The sequence below is a fragment of the Pongo abelii genome, chromosome 8, assembly GCF_028885655.2.
Source record: "Pongo abelii isolate AG06213 chromosome 8, NHGRI_mPonAbe1-v2.0_pri, whole genome shotgun sequence".
NCBI lineage: Eukaryota > Metazoa > Chordata > Mammalia > Primates > Hominidae > Pongo > Pongo abelii.
The window spans coordinates 15204555-15218959 of record NC_071993.2 but is presented as its reverse complement, the minus strand read 5'-3'; the positions used below and the strand labels follow the sequence as shown (position 1 = coordinate 15218959).

The following is a 14405-nucleotide window of genomic DNA, read 5'->3' as shown; positions in this document are numbered from 1 at the left end:
CAAAGAGTCTTACACATTTGAATATTACCAAACAGGACCCTATGAATCTATGTAAATATAACTCATTTTATTAGTTTCAAGGCTTCTTCTTTACAAGGTGTCCTTTCACCAACTGTATGACATGACAAGTTTATGCAAGATTACTTTGGAGTAGCTTTTTTACTTTTGGGTGGTTTCCTTATCTTACTAGGGTTTGGAATCAGTTTCTTTATTTTAAGGGGCTGTAATGTTACAGAAGCCTGCTGACCATCAGCAAGCTTTCTCTTAGGTTTTGACAGATCTTCAAATGAAGTGTCCAAAAGCTCCCTGTCTTGGCTTTCCAGAGGTTCAGTCTCTAAATTTTCCCCAGAATCTTCGATTCTGTCTTGAAGCCATGGTACACTTAAACTGGGGACTCTGGGGATGATGGCTCTTACTTCATCCACAAAGTCAGTGGTGTTCTTTTTGAACCCCAAGGCTAGAACACATTTTAAGCCAATGACGGGGGCGATCCTCTCACTGAGCCGGGGGACCTGACAGGCAGGGACACTTCTGCTTAGGCTTAACTGAATCAAGTGTGAGGTGATCATGGCAGGCTTGACTGATTTACACACCAGAACTAAGAGCAGTTCACTCCTTTCCAGGGCTCTGGTAACTTCGTTAACGCCAATGGCAAGCTGCTTCCTGACGTGTGCAGGCGTCCACCCTGACACTTGCTGCTTAGCATCTGTTTTCTTCTCCTTCAGATTCTCACTAATATCAACAGCAATGCTGCATTTCTCTCTGCTTTCTTTTTTCAGAAAAGGTGTTTTGTTCTTTTTCTTCTTATCTTCAATCTTCTGAAGTCCAATAGCTTTAAGCCTATCCTCAAGCGTCTGTAGGATGAAGTGCATATCCTCGCTCTCCAGAGCGCTCCAGCGGATGATGTATGGGTTGTTCAACGACGTCTTCACAACCAGAGGTCTCGTCTTACGGACAGATCCCCGCCCCGGTGCTTGAGGAGCTGCAGCCATTTTGAAAATCCTTCCAAGAAGCAAAATGACAACAGAAAAAATTCATGTTAGCGACAACTGCATGACTTAAGAATATCTTGGTTGTACTCTCTGATTCTTATTTATTTATTTATTTATTTTTTGAGACAGAATTTCACTCTTGTTGCCCAGGCTGGAGTGCAATGGCACAATCTCAGCTCACTGCAACCTCTACCTCCTGGATTCAAACGATTCTCCTGCCTCAGCCTCCCAAGTAGCTGGGATTACAGGCGCCCACCACCAAGCCCAGCTAATGTTTCTATTTTTTTTTAGTAGAGACGGGGTTTCACCATGTTGCCCAGGCTGGTCTCAAACTCCCGACCTCAGATGATCCACCCGCCTCGGCCTCCCAAAGTGCTGGGATTACAGGCATGAGCCACTGCGCCCAGCCTGTACTCTGATTCTCGATAAGCTAGAGCAAGCCTGATTATATAAGTCCAATTAGGTGAGCATACACTTGTCTTCTTTTTAAAGATTAAGTAATTTTATTTTTCCTCATTTTTCTTACCCCATTTTGAATGCCCTACGGAGGCCCTTTAAAACACTCAGGACTATGGGTGACCAGTGTTTAGTTTTCCCCATTTTTTTAATATGACTTTGTCTTTATTCCTATACAAGCAATATGTGAAAGTTTTAATTATTGCAATCGTAGTACAATTCCATTTGTCTATTTCATTTATTAAAAATATTCTGTTTCTACTTGTTCATAATTAACTGTATGGTATTAATCTTATAACTTATTAGTGTTTTCCAAAATGCTATCTAGTTGGGCTTCCATTCATTCACTCAACAAATATTCTAGGCCTGGCACATTGGCTCATGCCTTCAGTCTCAGAATTTTGGGAGGCTGCGGTGGACAGATCACTTCAGCCCACGAGTTCGAGACCACTCTGAGCAACATAGAGAAACCCTCTACAAAAAATACATAAATTAGCTAAGTGTGAGGCATACCTGTAGTCCCAGCTACTTGGGAGGCTGAGGTGGGAGGATCACTTGAGCCCAGGAGGTCAAGGCTGCAGTGAGCACGATTGTGCCACCACACTCCAGCCCGGTAACACATCTGACCCTGTCTTCAAAAAAAAAAAATCATCTGAGCACCTCCAGTGTGCAAGTGGCTTTCTAGGTCCTGGGGCTCACAGTAAACAAGACCCGATGTCCGTCCACATAGAGCTCACAATCTGCAATGACTCTGGTGGCCTCTGCCATTCACAAACAATCAGGTGTGATATTTTAAAGAACTGAACAGTCATCTCATGATTAAAACTTCAAATAACACTGTCATGTCCACTTTTGTAAGTCTCCCCACCTCCTAGGGCCCTAAATTTCTTGAATATCCTTCCTACAGCATTTGATACATATGCAGGCATACACTACCTTTTCTTTTTTTGTTTTTTGAGACAGACTTTTGCTCGTTGCCCAGTCTGAAGTGCAATGGCATGATCTCGGCTCATTGCAACCTCTGCCTCCCAGATTTAAGCGATTCTCCTGCCACAGCCTCCGGAGTAGCTGGGATTATAGGTGCCCAACACCACGCCTGGCTAATTTTTGTATTTTGAGTAGAGATGGGGTTTCACCATGTTGGCCAGGCTGGTCTCGAACTCCTGACCTCAGGTGATCCACCCACCTCAGCTTCCCAGAGTGCTGGGATTACAGGTACGAGCCACCACTCCCGGCCAGTCCTCCTTTTTAGGGGGACCCCTGAGCTGACTTCTCTGGCTGGCAATTTCATGAAGACTAGGGAAATGTAATGAAATTTAAAGATACTCATCCATTGAGGAAAAATGAGTAGAAGGATGCTTAATGGGGAAAATGTTATAAACTACTGGTCCAGAGGGCATATCCTGTTTATCCTTCCCAGAGGCAACTACACATTCCTTTCTCTTCCCTCAGTTTTTTTCCCTTCCTTCCTGGGGCTCAGGTAGAATCACAGGGACCCACCTGCCAAAACTAAAGGAAGTTATATCCTTTCCATTTATACTACCACTTATACTAGGCTGGCAGCTGATGTTGAAGGCAAGTGTGTCTATGCAGTGTATCGCTATATAAAGCACTCTCTCCATGTATTATTTGCTTCTCACGGCATTCCTATAGAATTCCCCAATGTGTGCATTAGGAAACTGACTCACTGCCTAAAGTCACAACTAGTTTTCCAAATCCAAGTTTTCTGTTCTTTCAATTCTTGTTACACCTCAAAAATAACCTGTGGCTTCTTAAAACATGCAGATGCTTGGTCCTCAACCCAGATCTACTGAATTGGAATCTTCAAGAATAAGGCCTGGGCATCTGTGCTTATAAAAAGCTGCCCTAGGCCGGGTGCAGTGGCTCACGCCAGTAACCAAAGCACATTGGGAGCCCAAGACGGGCGGATCACAAGGTCAGGAATTCGAGACCAACCTGGCCAATATGGCAAAATCCCATCTCTACTAAAAAATACAAAAAAATTAGCCAGGCATGGTGGTGCCTGCCTGTAATCCCAGCTACTCGGAGGCTGAGGCAGGAGAATCTCTTGAATCCAGGAGATGGAGGTTGTAGTGAGCCGAGATCGTGCCACTGCACTCTAGCCTGGGCGACAGCAAGACTCCGTATCAAAAAAAAAAAAAGTTGCCCTCGTGAATCTGATTGAGCCGGAATCAGGAATCACTGGTGTAGGACAGGGTGTTTCCACACTGGACAGCCCCAAGAAAGGGCCCCCTGAGCGCTGTTGGTCTCTGATATTCTTCCCAGACACCTTCCCACAGTTTTAAAAGCCAAACTCAGCTCCTTGGGGTGAGAGATCACACCCTGGTCGTCTCGGTACTGCCCACTGCTGGAGACTTCTGGGGCCTAAGTGGCTTCCTTCACAGTGGCCACACTGTGCCCTCCGACCCCATTATCTCTATGCTCCCCTAGAGCTCAGGAAATCAGGAAGAAACGTGCTCATCCAGATGCAATGCAGTGACTGCAAGGAGCTGGCATCAGGTTCGAAGTGATGAGGAAGAGGGAAATCAGTGACAGAGGGGTGAAACAAATAGGATGGGGCAGAGCTCTTGCCAACTGCAAGTCAGATGATGTCTCCGCATCCAAACACCACGGATAAATACTTAAAATCATGCTCCGGAGGGATCACAAACCAGGCTATAAACTTCTCCCACCTGCAGAATCTGCTGGGGAGATAAAGAGAGCCAAGTAGTCTGGATAAGCATAATCTCACGCAATATAATCCAGAAACAAAGTACTGATAAGATTTTATAGCTTTAGAGAAAGAGAAAAATAGGCTTTGCTGAGGGCCCTTTAGAGCTGTCCCAAGAGGCCTCTGCTGCCTGTAGATCAAGGGCAAACTCTTTTTACTAGAAAGTCTTGCCCTGTCACCTGGCAGTAGTGCAGTCGTTCGATCATGGCTCACTGCAGCCTTGAACTTCTGGGTTCAAGCAATCCTCCCACCTCAGCCTCTTGCTGAGTAGCTGGGATTATAGGCGCATACCACCAAGCCCAGAAAATTTTTTTAATTTTTAAATTTTCTGTATAGGCTGGGCACGGTGGCTCACACCTGTAATCCCAGCACTTTGGGAAGACAAGCTGGACAGATCACTTGAGGTCAGGAGTTTGAGACTAGCCTGGCAAATATGGTGAAACCCAGTCTCTACTAAAAATACAAAAATTAGCCAGGCATGGTGGTGCACACCTGTAATCCCAGCTACTTGGGTGGGTGGCTGAGGTAGGAGAATTGCTTGAACCCAGGAGGCGGAGGCTGCAATGAGCCGAAATTGCACCACTGCGCTCCAGCCTGGGAAATGCAGTAAGACTCTGTCTCAAAAAAAAAAAAAAGAAAAATTCTATAGAGACAGGGTCTTGCTTTGTTGCCTGGGCTGGTCTTCAACTCCTAGGCTCAAGCGATCCCGTAGCCTCAGCCTCCCCAAAAGTACTGGGATTGCGGGCATGAGCTACCATGCCCCGCCTAAACTCTAATGTGACATAAAAGGCCCTCCACACTCCAGCCTCAATCTCCCACTAGCCTCTTTCTCCTTAGGCCCCACCAAGCACCAGGCCTCAACACCGAACAACATACTATTTAATGAGGCCAGCATTTTCCCACCTTCAAGTCTTTATACACATTAGTCCCTCTGGCCTGGAATACCACTCCCGCCCTCAGCCGCAGGCCCCTTCCTTTCTTCAACAAATATTTATGGATTATCCACGATGTGCCAGGCCATAAAGATTAAGTATTTTTTGTCACAGATCTCAGTGAGCTTAGAGTCCACGAGGAAAAAATATTAGCAGGTAATTATACAATAAAGCCTGACGCACATTAAGGTCAGGGAACAGTATGCTTAGGGAACATCCAGCAGAGGCCTAGCTTAGTTGAGTGGGGTGGGAAAAGGCAGTCCTCATAGAGGAATTGCCGTTTTTTTTTTGTTTTTTTGAGACGGAGTCTCATTCTGTCGCCAGGCTGAAGTGCAGTGGCACAATCTCGGCTCACTGCATCCTCCGCCTCCAGGGTTCAAGCGATTCTCCTGCCTCAGCCTCTCGAGTAGCTGGGACTACAGGCACGGGCCATCATGACCGGCTAATTCTTGTATTTTTAGTAGAGACGGGGTTTCACCATGTTGGCCAGGATGGTCTCGATCTCCTGACTTTGTGATCCGCCCGCCTCGGCCTCCCAAAGTGCTGGGATTACAGGCGTGAGCCACCGCGCCTGGCCGGACCTCTTAACCTACATCTAAACAATGCCTACCAAAGGAAGTATGGAGTAAAGAAAGGTATCTCAGTATTATAAGTTGGCTGGCGAGGTGGCTCACGCCTGTAATCTCAGCACTTTGGGAAGCCCAGGCGGGCGGATCACTTGAGGCCAGGAGATCGAGACTAGCCTGACCAACATGGTGACCCGTCTCTACTAAAAATACGAAAATTAGCCGGGCGTGGTGGCACGCGCCTGTAGTCCCAGCTACTCGGGAGGCTGAGGCAGGAGAATCGCTTGAACCCGGCAGGTGGAGGTTGCAATGAGCCGGAATCGCGCCACTGCACTCCAGCCTGGGCGACTGCTATGTCTCAAAAAAAAAAAAAAAAAAAGCAAGTTCAAATAAGTTTAATGTGGCTGGGGCAGATATGCTAGAGAAAGCGGTGAGAAACTAGGAAAGGTGAGTAAGGACCAGATAATGAAGACCTTTGCAAGCCTTCCAGTGTGAAGCAACTTTAACATCTAAAGCAGAGGTGTCGTGATTAGAAAGAAGTTATAGATCTTTGTGGATCTGGGCAAAGGAAGAGTCCTTGAGCAGCAAAGACGCTCCTCGAGTCGTCCAGGTTAGAAATGACGGTGGCCTGCACTAGAGACGCCGCAGAAAGGACTGGAGAAAAATACATGTTAGTCGGAAAAGAAGGTAGAATCTCCCGACACAGTAGTAACCAGCTGAGAGTAAAGTTGAGAACGGTATTGGTGGTGTCTCCCGGTTTCTGGATCCCGCCGGTAGCCAAGGGGCGACGGCCGACCCAAAGCTCACCTCCCCACTGCACGCCGCCCCTGGATCGAGTACCTTGGTGCTTCACTATTTAGCACACGGAAGTGCTGTTCTGTTGTCCGTGTCTCCTTGGAGACCGTGGAGAACAGAAGGGCCGGCGTGGGGTTTTCGCTTTGTACTCCTGGTGCCCAGCTGGCGCTGCAATCCAGCAGAGGAGCCGGACTAGAAGCGCGGAAACTCTGGGTGCACGCGCCCGGCCCGGGACTGGGCGGCCCAACCGGGAAGGCGGCGGGTCCTGCGGCCCCGCAAGAGGCGTTGGGGAAGCAGCGGAGACCCTGCGTGCGCGCAGGCGTCGGCCTCCAGATTCCGCAGAGTCTCGGGCCCGATCCCCCCGGGGCTGGCCTACTGCCCTACGTGGGCCCCGCGCGCCCACCTGGAACTCACGACGGCGAATCCGTGGTCACCTGAAGGCAACAGCACCGGCTCCCAGTGCGCCTGCGCCGCGCGTGCGCAGAGCCCTCGCCTCCTGGCCTCGCCTCCCAGACGCGACGGGGCGGGGAGGAAGCGCTCGGAGCACTGCAGGTTTCATTATCCTGTGTTAGGTCACTCCGGAGAGGGGAAAGCGGCCCACAGCGTCGCGCGACCCGGAAACGACACAACGAGGCCTCATCTTTCAGACTCGAGTTTAGGCCCCGGCGTGGAGTTTCCGGACCGGCCCCCCCCCCTACAGCGGCAGTGCGCAGGCGCGAGGTCTGTACCGCGAGACCATGCGGTTGCCCGGGTAACCAGACGCTCAGGACTTGGACCGTCCAGTTGTTCGGAGGCCAGCCTATAGCCAATGGTATCCCCAGGGCTCGCTCTCTCCGGGCGTTTGTGCTCCCCTCTCTCTTCTAACCCAGTTTCTACCTTGGAGTCTTAGCCCTCTATCTCTATTCGCTTTTCTGTATTTGCCTTGCCTCAGGGACGCACAACCCCAGCCCCTGTCCCAGTGAGGCCGTCGCAATGGAATCCCTGCAGACTCCCCAGCACCACGAAAATCAAGATAAAAGGGAGAAGGAGTGTGGGGTAAAACACATGCCTATGGGCAATAATGCAGGGACTCTTGAGCCCCGAGAAGAGAAAGGCAGTAAGAGTTGCCTTGAGTTCAGCAACAGCTGCCCAGAATATCCCGTCCAGTGTCCACTGTGGCTGCTCCAAGCAATGGAGACTAAAGTTACCATCGGAGTCGCTGCAAAATCGGGGACAAGTGATGAAGCGGCCGAATAACATTTTAAAGCTCAGGAATCTGGATCTGTTGATCTACCCTTGGCCAGAACTTAGAAGACGGCAGGTTGCTTCTGACCTAATGAGCCTCCTCCTTCTCCCCGCTTTTTCCGGCCTCACTTGGGCCCCCTTCCTTTTCCTCTTTACATATCTGCCTCCTTTTCTCAATCTCCTCACTGTTCGTTTTGTTTCCTATTTTGTGGTATAGTTTCTGTGATTTCTTTCTTTTATTTATTATTATTATTGTTGTTGTTGTTGAGACAGAGTTTTGCCCTTGTTGCCCAGGCTGGAGTGCAATGGCGCGATCCTGGCTCACTCCAGCCAACGCCTCACAGGTTCAAGTGATTCTCCTGCCTCAGCCTCCGGAGTAGCTGGGATTACAGGCACGGGCCACCAGCCCAGCTAATTTTTGTATTTTTAATAGAGACGGTGTTTCACCGTGTTAGTCAGGCTGATCTCGAACTCCTGACCTCGGGTGATCCGCCCACCTCAGCCTTCCAAAGTGCTGGGATTACAGGCATGAGCCACTGTGCCCAGCCTCTATGATTTCAATTTTCATGTTTAAGTACCTATGTAGAACCTAACTGTCTATAAAGCAAACACAAAAAAAAGATTTGGCTTTTGGTCAAAGATCATTGGAGGTTACACAGGGTAAAGTGCAATATGATTTTTATCACAATTAGAAAGATTAAAAAGAGATGACAGTGAGTTTGTGAGAACAGGTTTGTGTTTCATAAAATGAATTGTGTGAATTCGCTATGATGAACTGCAAGCAGCTTGCATTTCCAAAGACAAATAGAGACACATGGGTCTAATTAAAATGCTAAAGTAATGGGAAGGAGACATCCATACGTTTTTGTCCCCCTAAGGTTCCAGATGTATAGTTTGAGCATCATCTCTGCTTACATTTTCTCTATGGAAAACATCAGCCATTACATTACTTGGCTCTCGGTTGAAATCCTAACTTCATCAACTGAAGATCTTATGACCTAGGCAAGTTTATTAACCTCCTCTATGAAGTGATAAAAATAGTATCTCTTGTGAGGATTAGAAGAGATGTTCCTCTATGCTAAGATGATTATTATGTGCGGAACACATACTTAAGTGCTTGATAAATTGAACTATGGTGAATCCAGTCTCAACCACGGCAAAACTAAGTTAATAAAAATGAAACATAACCTTTATTATTTTAGTGCTTGTGTTTTATTTTAAAACTAGCAGTGTAATTTCCACAAGGATTTTGCTAAAATTAACAAGTACATTTCGAAAGTAATTTGTCCCTCTTGTATCACGCAAACATTACAACCAAAAAGTAAAAAACATTCTCCCATGACGCAGTCACACCCATTTTTTTCTTTAGTGTTCCCTTCTACTTTGTTTCACATATGTGCATGCTTTTACATTAAAATAATACAGATTAAGTCTTCTGATTTTCTTTACACACAACACTTTTTCATGTTTCTCAAATTATTACTTTACATATTTGATATCCTATTCTGAAGAAACGGTTTTTTTTTTTTTTTTTGGAGACAGGGTCTTGCTCTGTTGCCCAGGCTAAAGTGCAGTGGCACCATCTCAGCTCACTGCAACCTCCTCCCAAGCTCACGTGATCCTCCCACCTCAGCCTCCTGAGTAGCTGGGACTACAGGAGCATGCCACCATGCCTGGCTAATTTTTGTACTTTTTGTAGAGACGGGGTCTTGCCATGTTGCTCAGTCTGGTCTCAAACTCCTGGGCTCAAGTAATGCTCCTATCTAGGCCTCCCAGAGTGCTGGGATTACAGATGTGCACCACCACACCTGCCACTTTTACTTTTTAATGACAGTTGTTTTATCCTGTAAAATCTGTTTGGTCTTTGAATATTAGAGCTTTCTTTTTATATTAATTCTAGAATTGGACTACTGTTTGATTTGTATGCTTTCCATTATTTGACAATGACTTAAGATTCTGAGTGATGGCCGGCTGTGGTGGCTCACACCTGTAATCCCAGCACTTTGGGAGGCTGAGGCAGGAGGATTGCTTGAGCCTGGGAGTTCAAGACCAGCCTAGGCAACATGACGAAACCCCATCTCTACAAAAAAAAAAAAAAAAATTAGCTGGGCATGGTGGTGTGTGCCTGTAGTCCCAGCTACTCCTGAGGCTGGGGCAGGAGGATTGCTTGAGCATAGAAGGTGGAGGCCACGGTGAGCTATGATCACACCACTGCACTCCAGCCTGGGCAACAGAGTGAGACCCTGTCTCCAAAACAAATAAATAAAAAGATTCTGAGTAATAAATTATATCATTAGCCACAATCCTTTGATGAAATAAGTGAAGGTCCCAACAAGAAAATTTGTCAATAGAAGAATGTAAGGGAATTGACCACCAGATTCTTCTTTTCCTCCATGGTATTCGGACCTTAGCTCTGTGTGTGTGTGTGTGTTATATAACAGTAGTTGTTATGTAAACAATTTATTATTTTAAATCAGTTACTAACAATAAACTTTAATGATGAGATGCAAAATGAATACTGAAAGCTTTACTAATTGGAACTATATAGTACTCCAAAGAATACCTGTGTCCACAGAGACAAGTGAAGGTGAGGAGTTTCAAGCAATTAAGCAATTCTCAGGCCTCACAAAACAGCAAAATCAAGACCAACATGATGTCAGCTCCCTGCATCTCTAATCCCATGGGACAGCATTCCCAATCTCAGAGGTCAGATGACAGGTGTTACGAGTGGTGGGTCACTCTGTCGAGGAACAAACTGTAAACTTCAGCAAGCAGTTCTACAGATTTACACAGAAGCCTGCGGCTCCATCCTAAAGTGGAGCAGGTTGTAGGGGGTGCGGAGAAAGGAGGGGAAGATGGAAAGCCGTAGTCTCAACTAAACTAGGGACATGGATGAGAAACACCCTTGTGAGACTCTCCCACAAGATAGGGAAGCCTTGTGAGCAAGGTCATCCCTGAGCTGAACGGGAAGCTCCCTGGCGTGGCCTTTTGTGTCCCCACTGCCAACGTGTCAGTTGTGGGCCTGACCTGCCATCTGGAAAAACCTGCCAAATACGATGACATCAGGAAGGTGGTGAAGCAGGCTTCAGAGGGCTCCTCAAGGGCATCCCGGGCTACACTGAGCACCAGGTCGTCTCCTCCAACTTCAACAGTGACACCCACTCTTTCACCTTCGATGCTGGAGCTGGCATTGCCCTCGACGACCACTTTGTCAAGCACATTTCCTGATATGACAGTGAGTTTGGCTACAGCAACAGGGTGGTGGAGCCCACATGGCCTCCAAGGAGTAAGATCCCCGGACCACCAGCCCCAGCGAGAGCACGAGAGGAAGCGAGGCTCTCACTGCTGGGGAGTCCCTGCCCCACTCAGCCCCCACCCCCCACTGAGAATCTCCCCTCCGCACAGTTTCCACGCAAACCCCCTGAAGAGAGAGACACCTTGGGAGCCCCACCTTATCGTGTACCATCAATAAAGTTTCCTGCACTCAATCAAAAAAAAAAAAACAAAGATAGGGAAGCCTTGCCTTGCTCCCAGGGAAATCACAGGCATTCGGCCAGGACTCAGGGTAGACTGCAGTCAGGACTTGGCTATGTGGCTATGTGTGAGATGTCCAAAGTTGTCAGGGGTCTCAGCAGTGCTGTTTTATGAAAACGGGGAAATTTGAAAGACATTTAATCCTTCCTTTTTATCCCCCTCCTCCCTTTCTTCCCCACCGCCTTTTCCTACAGGTACGATATTCATTGAATTTTAAGTGTTGGGGTTAAAGTGGTAAGCCAGAGTTCTAAAGGAGGAGAAACGGTAAACAATGTAAACGATTTAAGTTGTCAGATGATTCAAAGTGCTACAGAAAAAAAGCAGGGAAGGCCAGGCGCTGTGGCTCACGCCTGTAATCCCAGCACTTTGGGAGGCCAAGGTGGGCTGATCACTTGAGGTCAGGAGTTCCAGACCAGCCTGGCCAACATGGTGAAACCTCGTCTCTACTAAAAATACAAAAATTAACTGGGCGTGGTGGCGCACACCTGTAATTCCAGCTACTCGGGAGGCTGAGGTAGAAGAATCACTTGAACCTGGGAGGCAGAGGTTGCAGTGAGTCCACATCATGCCACTGCACCCCAGCCTGGGTGATAGAGTGAGACTGTGTCTCAGAAAAAAACAAAAGCAACGCGAAAAAGCAGGGAAGAGTGGAAGGGGGTGCTAGGATGGGTGATAAAAGACCTCCTGAGAGATGACAGATGAGCAAAGACCTAGAGGAGTGGAAGCACTGAGCCAGGCCGACCCTGGGAAGATAATTCTGAGGTAGAGACGGGAGAGCAGGAGTGCGATAGGCCTGTTAGAACAGCCGGCAGGCCAAGTGGAGTGGAAGCCCTTTGAAGGCAGGTAAGAATGAGAACAGAAGAAAGACAGAGAGAGAGGGCCAGAGGCTCATAGACGAGAAGACCAGACTAAAGCTATTTCTTGTCTCAAAGTCTTCCTGGAGGTGTTGCCATGTCGGCTGAGTCTCGAAGGAGGAGTTGGCTGTTAAGAAAGTGGGAAAAGGAGCTGGGTATGGTGGCTTGTGCCTGTAGTTCCAGCACTTTGGGAGGCCAAGGTGGGTGGATCACTTGAGGTCAGGAATTCGAAACCAGCCTGGCCAGCATGGCGAAACCCCATCTCTACTAAAAATACAAAAATTAGCTGGGCATGGTGGCATACGACTGTAATCCCAACTACTAGGGAGGCTGAGGCAGGAGAATCACTTGAATCCGGGAGGTGGAAGTTCCAGTGAGCTGAGATCTCACCACTGCCCTCCAGCCTGGGTGATAGATTGAGACTCTGTCTCAAAAACAAACAAGAAAGAGAGAGAGAGAGAGAGGGAAAGAAGAAAGAGAAAGAAAAGAAGGAAAAAAAAGAGAGGGAGGGAGGGAAAAGAAAAGGAAAAGAAAATAAAAAGGAAAGAAGGAAAAGGGTGTTCCAGACAGTGGAGTGGCAACTATCTGCCAACGTGGAGAAAGGGAACTTGAAGTCCTTCAGTTACCTGGGGTAGAGCGTCCATGCCTGTGGGAAATAGCGAGAGATGTGGTTGAAGAGGTCAGCAGGACCTGGTCCATCCTGGAGGACCACATGTACTATTCAGCGAAGGAGAGCTAAATTATTGCAGAGAAGAGAGCAAAACCATGGATGCATCGTTCGTGAGGCTTCGGTCCAACCCTATAGCCATTACATCAAAATGGTGGTGGGAATTAGGGATCAGACTGGGGTTTGTATCTTTTTTCCCAGGTAATTGAATGCACTGCCAGGGTTAAGAAATGTTCATCTTGACAGTACTAAAGATTCAATGCAATCCCTATCAGAATCCCAATGGATTTTTTTTTATAGAAAAAGAAAAACCTATTCTGAAACTCATGCTATGGTTTTTATTTTATTTTATTTTATTTATTTTTGAGACAGAGTCTCACTCTGTTGCCTAGGCTGGAGTGCAGTGGCACGATCTTGGCCCACTGCAACCTCCGGCTCCCAGGTTCAAGCAATTCTCCTTGCCTCAGCCTCTCAAGTAGCTGGGATTACAAGTGCCCACCAGCATGCTCAGCTAATTTTTGTATTTTTAGAAGAAGGGTTTTTGCCATGTTGGCCAGGCTGGTCTTGAACCCCTGACCTCAGATGATCCGCCCACCTTGGCCTCCCAGAGTGCTGGGATTACAGGCGTGAGCCACCGCGCCTAGCCCCTTCTTGCATCTTGAGACAAGACACACATGGCTTGGCAGTGAGATGGGGAATGGCAACCCAGGGGAAGAAAATACTTTCAAAAGAGGTCTTAAAAGAACATTCTGGATTTCGAGAATAAAGCAGAGAACAAGGTAGCGTCCATCCCTCTCCTCTTCTGGTTTCTTACAGCGACGATAATTCCAGAATGTCTCAGCTGAAGATATGGACTGATACCGGAACTCAGTGCAGTATTTCCCGCTGAAACACCACGGACCGGGTTCTGCCCGCAGCCAGCACTAGGCTAACAGAGGAAGGCCTGGCTGTGCTGAAGCTGCCATGAGCCTCAATACCCCCACGGGACCTTTCCCATCGTCTAGGACTTCAACCACAAACAACTGCCGAGTAGGATTTTTCCAACATTTTGCTTTTGGTCTTTTACTTGGAAATGCACTGATTTCACCACGAAAATATTTGTGAGGAGGAAAAAAAAGATTTTCATGAAAAAGCAAATATTTTAAAAATGTAGCTTTACGCAAAAGCAAGCTGAAAGGCTTCTTGTTGCATTGTTGGACATTCAAGCTCAGTCACTTTGCCGACATTGAGTTTCTTTTTTCTCCCAGTCGTCCTTCTCCACTAATGCTACTATTCAAGCGAAGTGTCGGAAATTAGCTCCTCATATGACCAGCCAATTCGATTTCAGTCCTTTGGAAATGTAATCCTATTCGGTGTGTCTGCAGACTTGAAGTGACATTGGGTTTGTTCCCCTGGAAAACTGGGTCAAATTGAATAGGCGTTTAGTCCTGTGCCTTTACCATAATTAAAAACGAGTTAAGCTGATTGTAGCATGTGTCCAGAATTTAGGTGTTTTTGCTTTATAAAGAGGAGAAGAGGTGCAAACCACAGGCCACTTTCTCTCATGATAAACAGCGCCTGGAGGCAGCGTGGAGGAGAAGCATCCATCATCCACTTTTCTAGGAATAATGGACAGGAGAGAAGTATGTATAAAGAAGGAATCCTGTGCTTCGGG

General features: G+C 47.3%; 2 protein-coding genes and 1 pseudogene across 8 annotated transcripts; 2 read left to right on the top strand and 1 right to left on the bottom strand.

Moving 5' to 3' along the window:
- Window positions 1–46: 46 nt before the first annotated feature.
- Window positions 47–7003, bottom strand: RPP38 (ribonuclease P/MRP subunit p38). Of its 7 annotated transcripts, none has more exons than XM_054521993.1 (3): window positions 6876–6966; window positions 1962–2080; window positions 47–1002 (listed from the first exon to the last, which is right to left on the bottom strand). In XM_054521993.1, exon 3 carries the CDS (start codon window positions 990–992, stop codon window positions 141–143), a length of 852 nt encoding a protein of 283 aa, XP_054377968.1. In that variant the 5' UTR covers window positions 993–1002; window positions 1962–2080; window positions 6876–6966; the 3' UTR covers window positions 47–140. The 7 variants fall into 7 exon arrangements, with proteins under 7 accessions (XP_054377968.1, XP_054377969.1, XP_002820596.1 ...); XM_054521994.1 differs by having other exon boundaries at window positions 1962–2076; window positions 6876–6944; XM_002820550.6 differs by having other exon boundaries at window positions 6518–6930.
- A 61-nt stretch (window positions 7004–7064) lies between these two features.
- Window positions 7065–9178, top strand: RPP38-DT (RPP38 divergent transcript). The gene is given in 2 exon segments (XM_054521996.1): window positions 7065–7549; window positions 7551–9178. Coding segments are annotated over 2 exon segments (468 nt in total). The 5' UTR covers window positions 7065–7444; the 3' UTR covers window positions 7914–9178.
- LOC129048478 (glyceraldehyde-3-phosphate dehydrogenase-like) lies at window positions 8404–13576 on the top strand (annotated as a pseudogene).
- The last annotated feature ends 829 nt before the right edge of the window (window positions 13577–14405 follow it).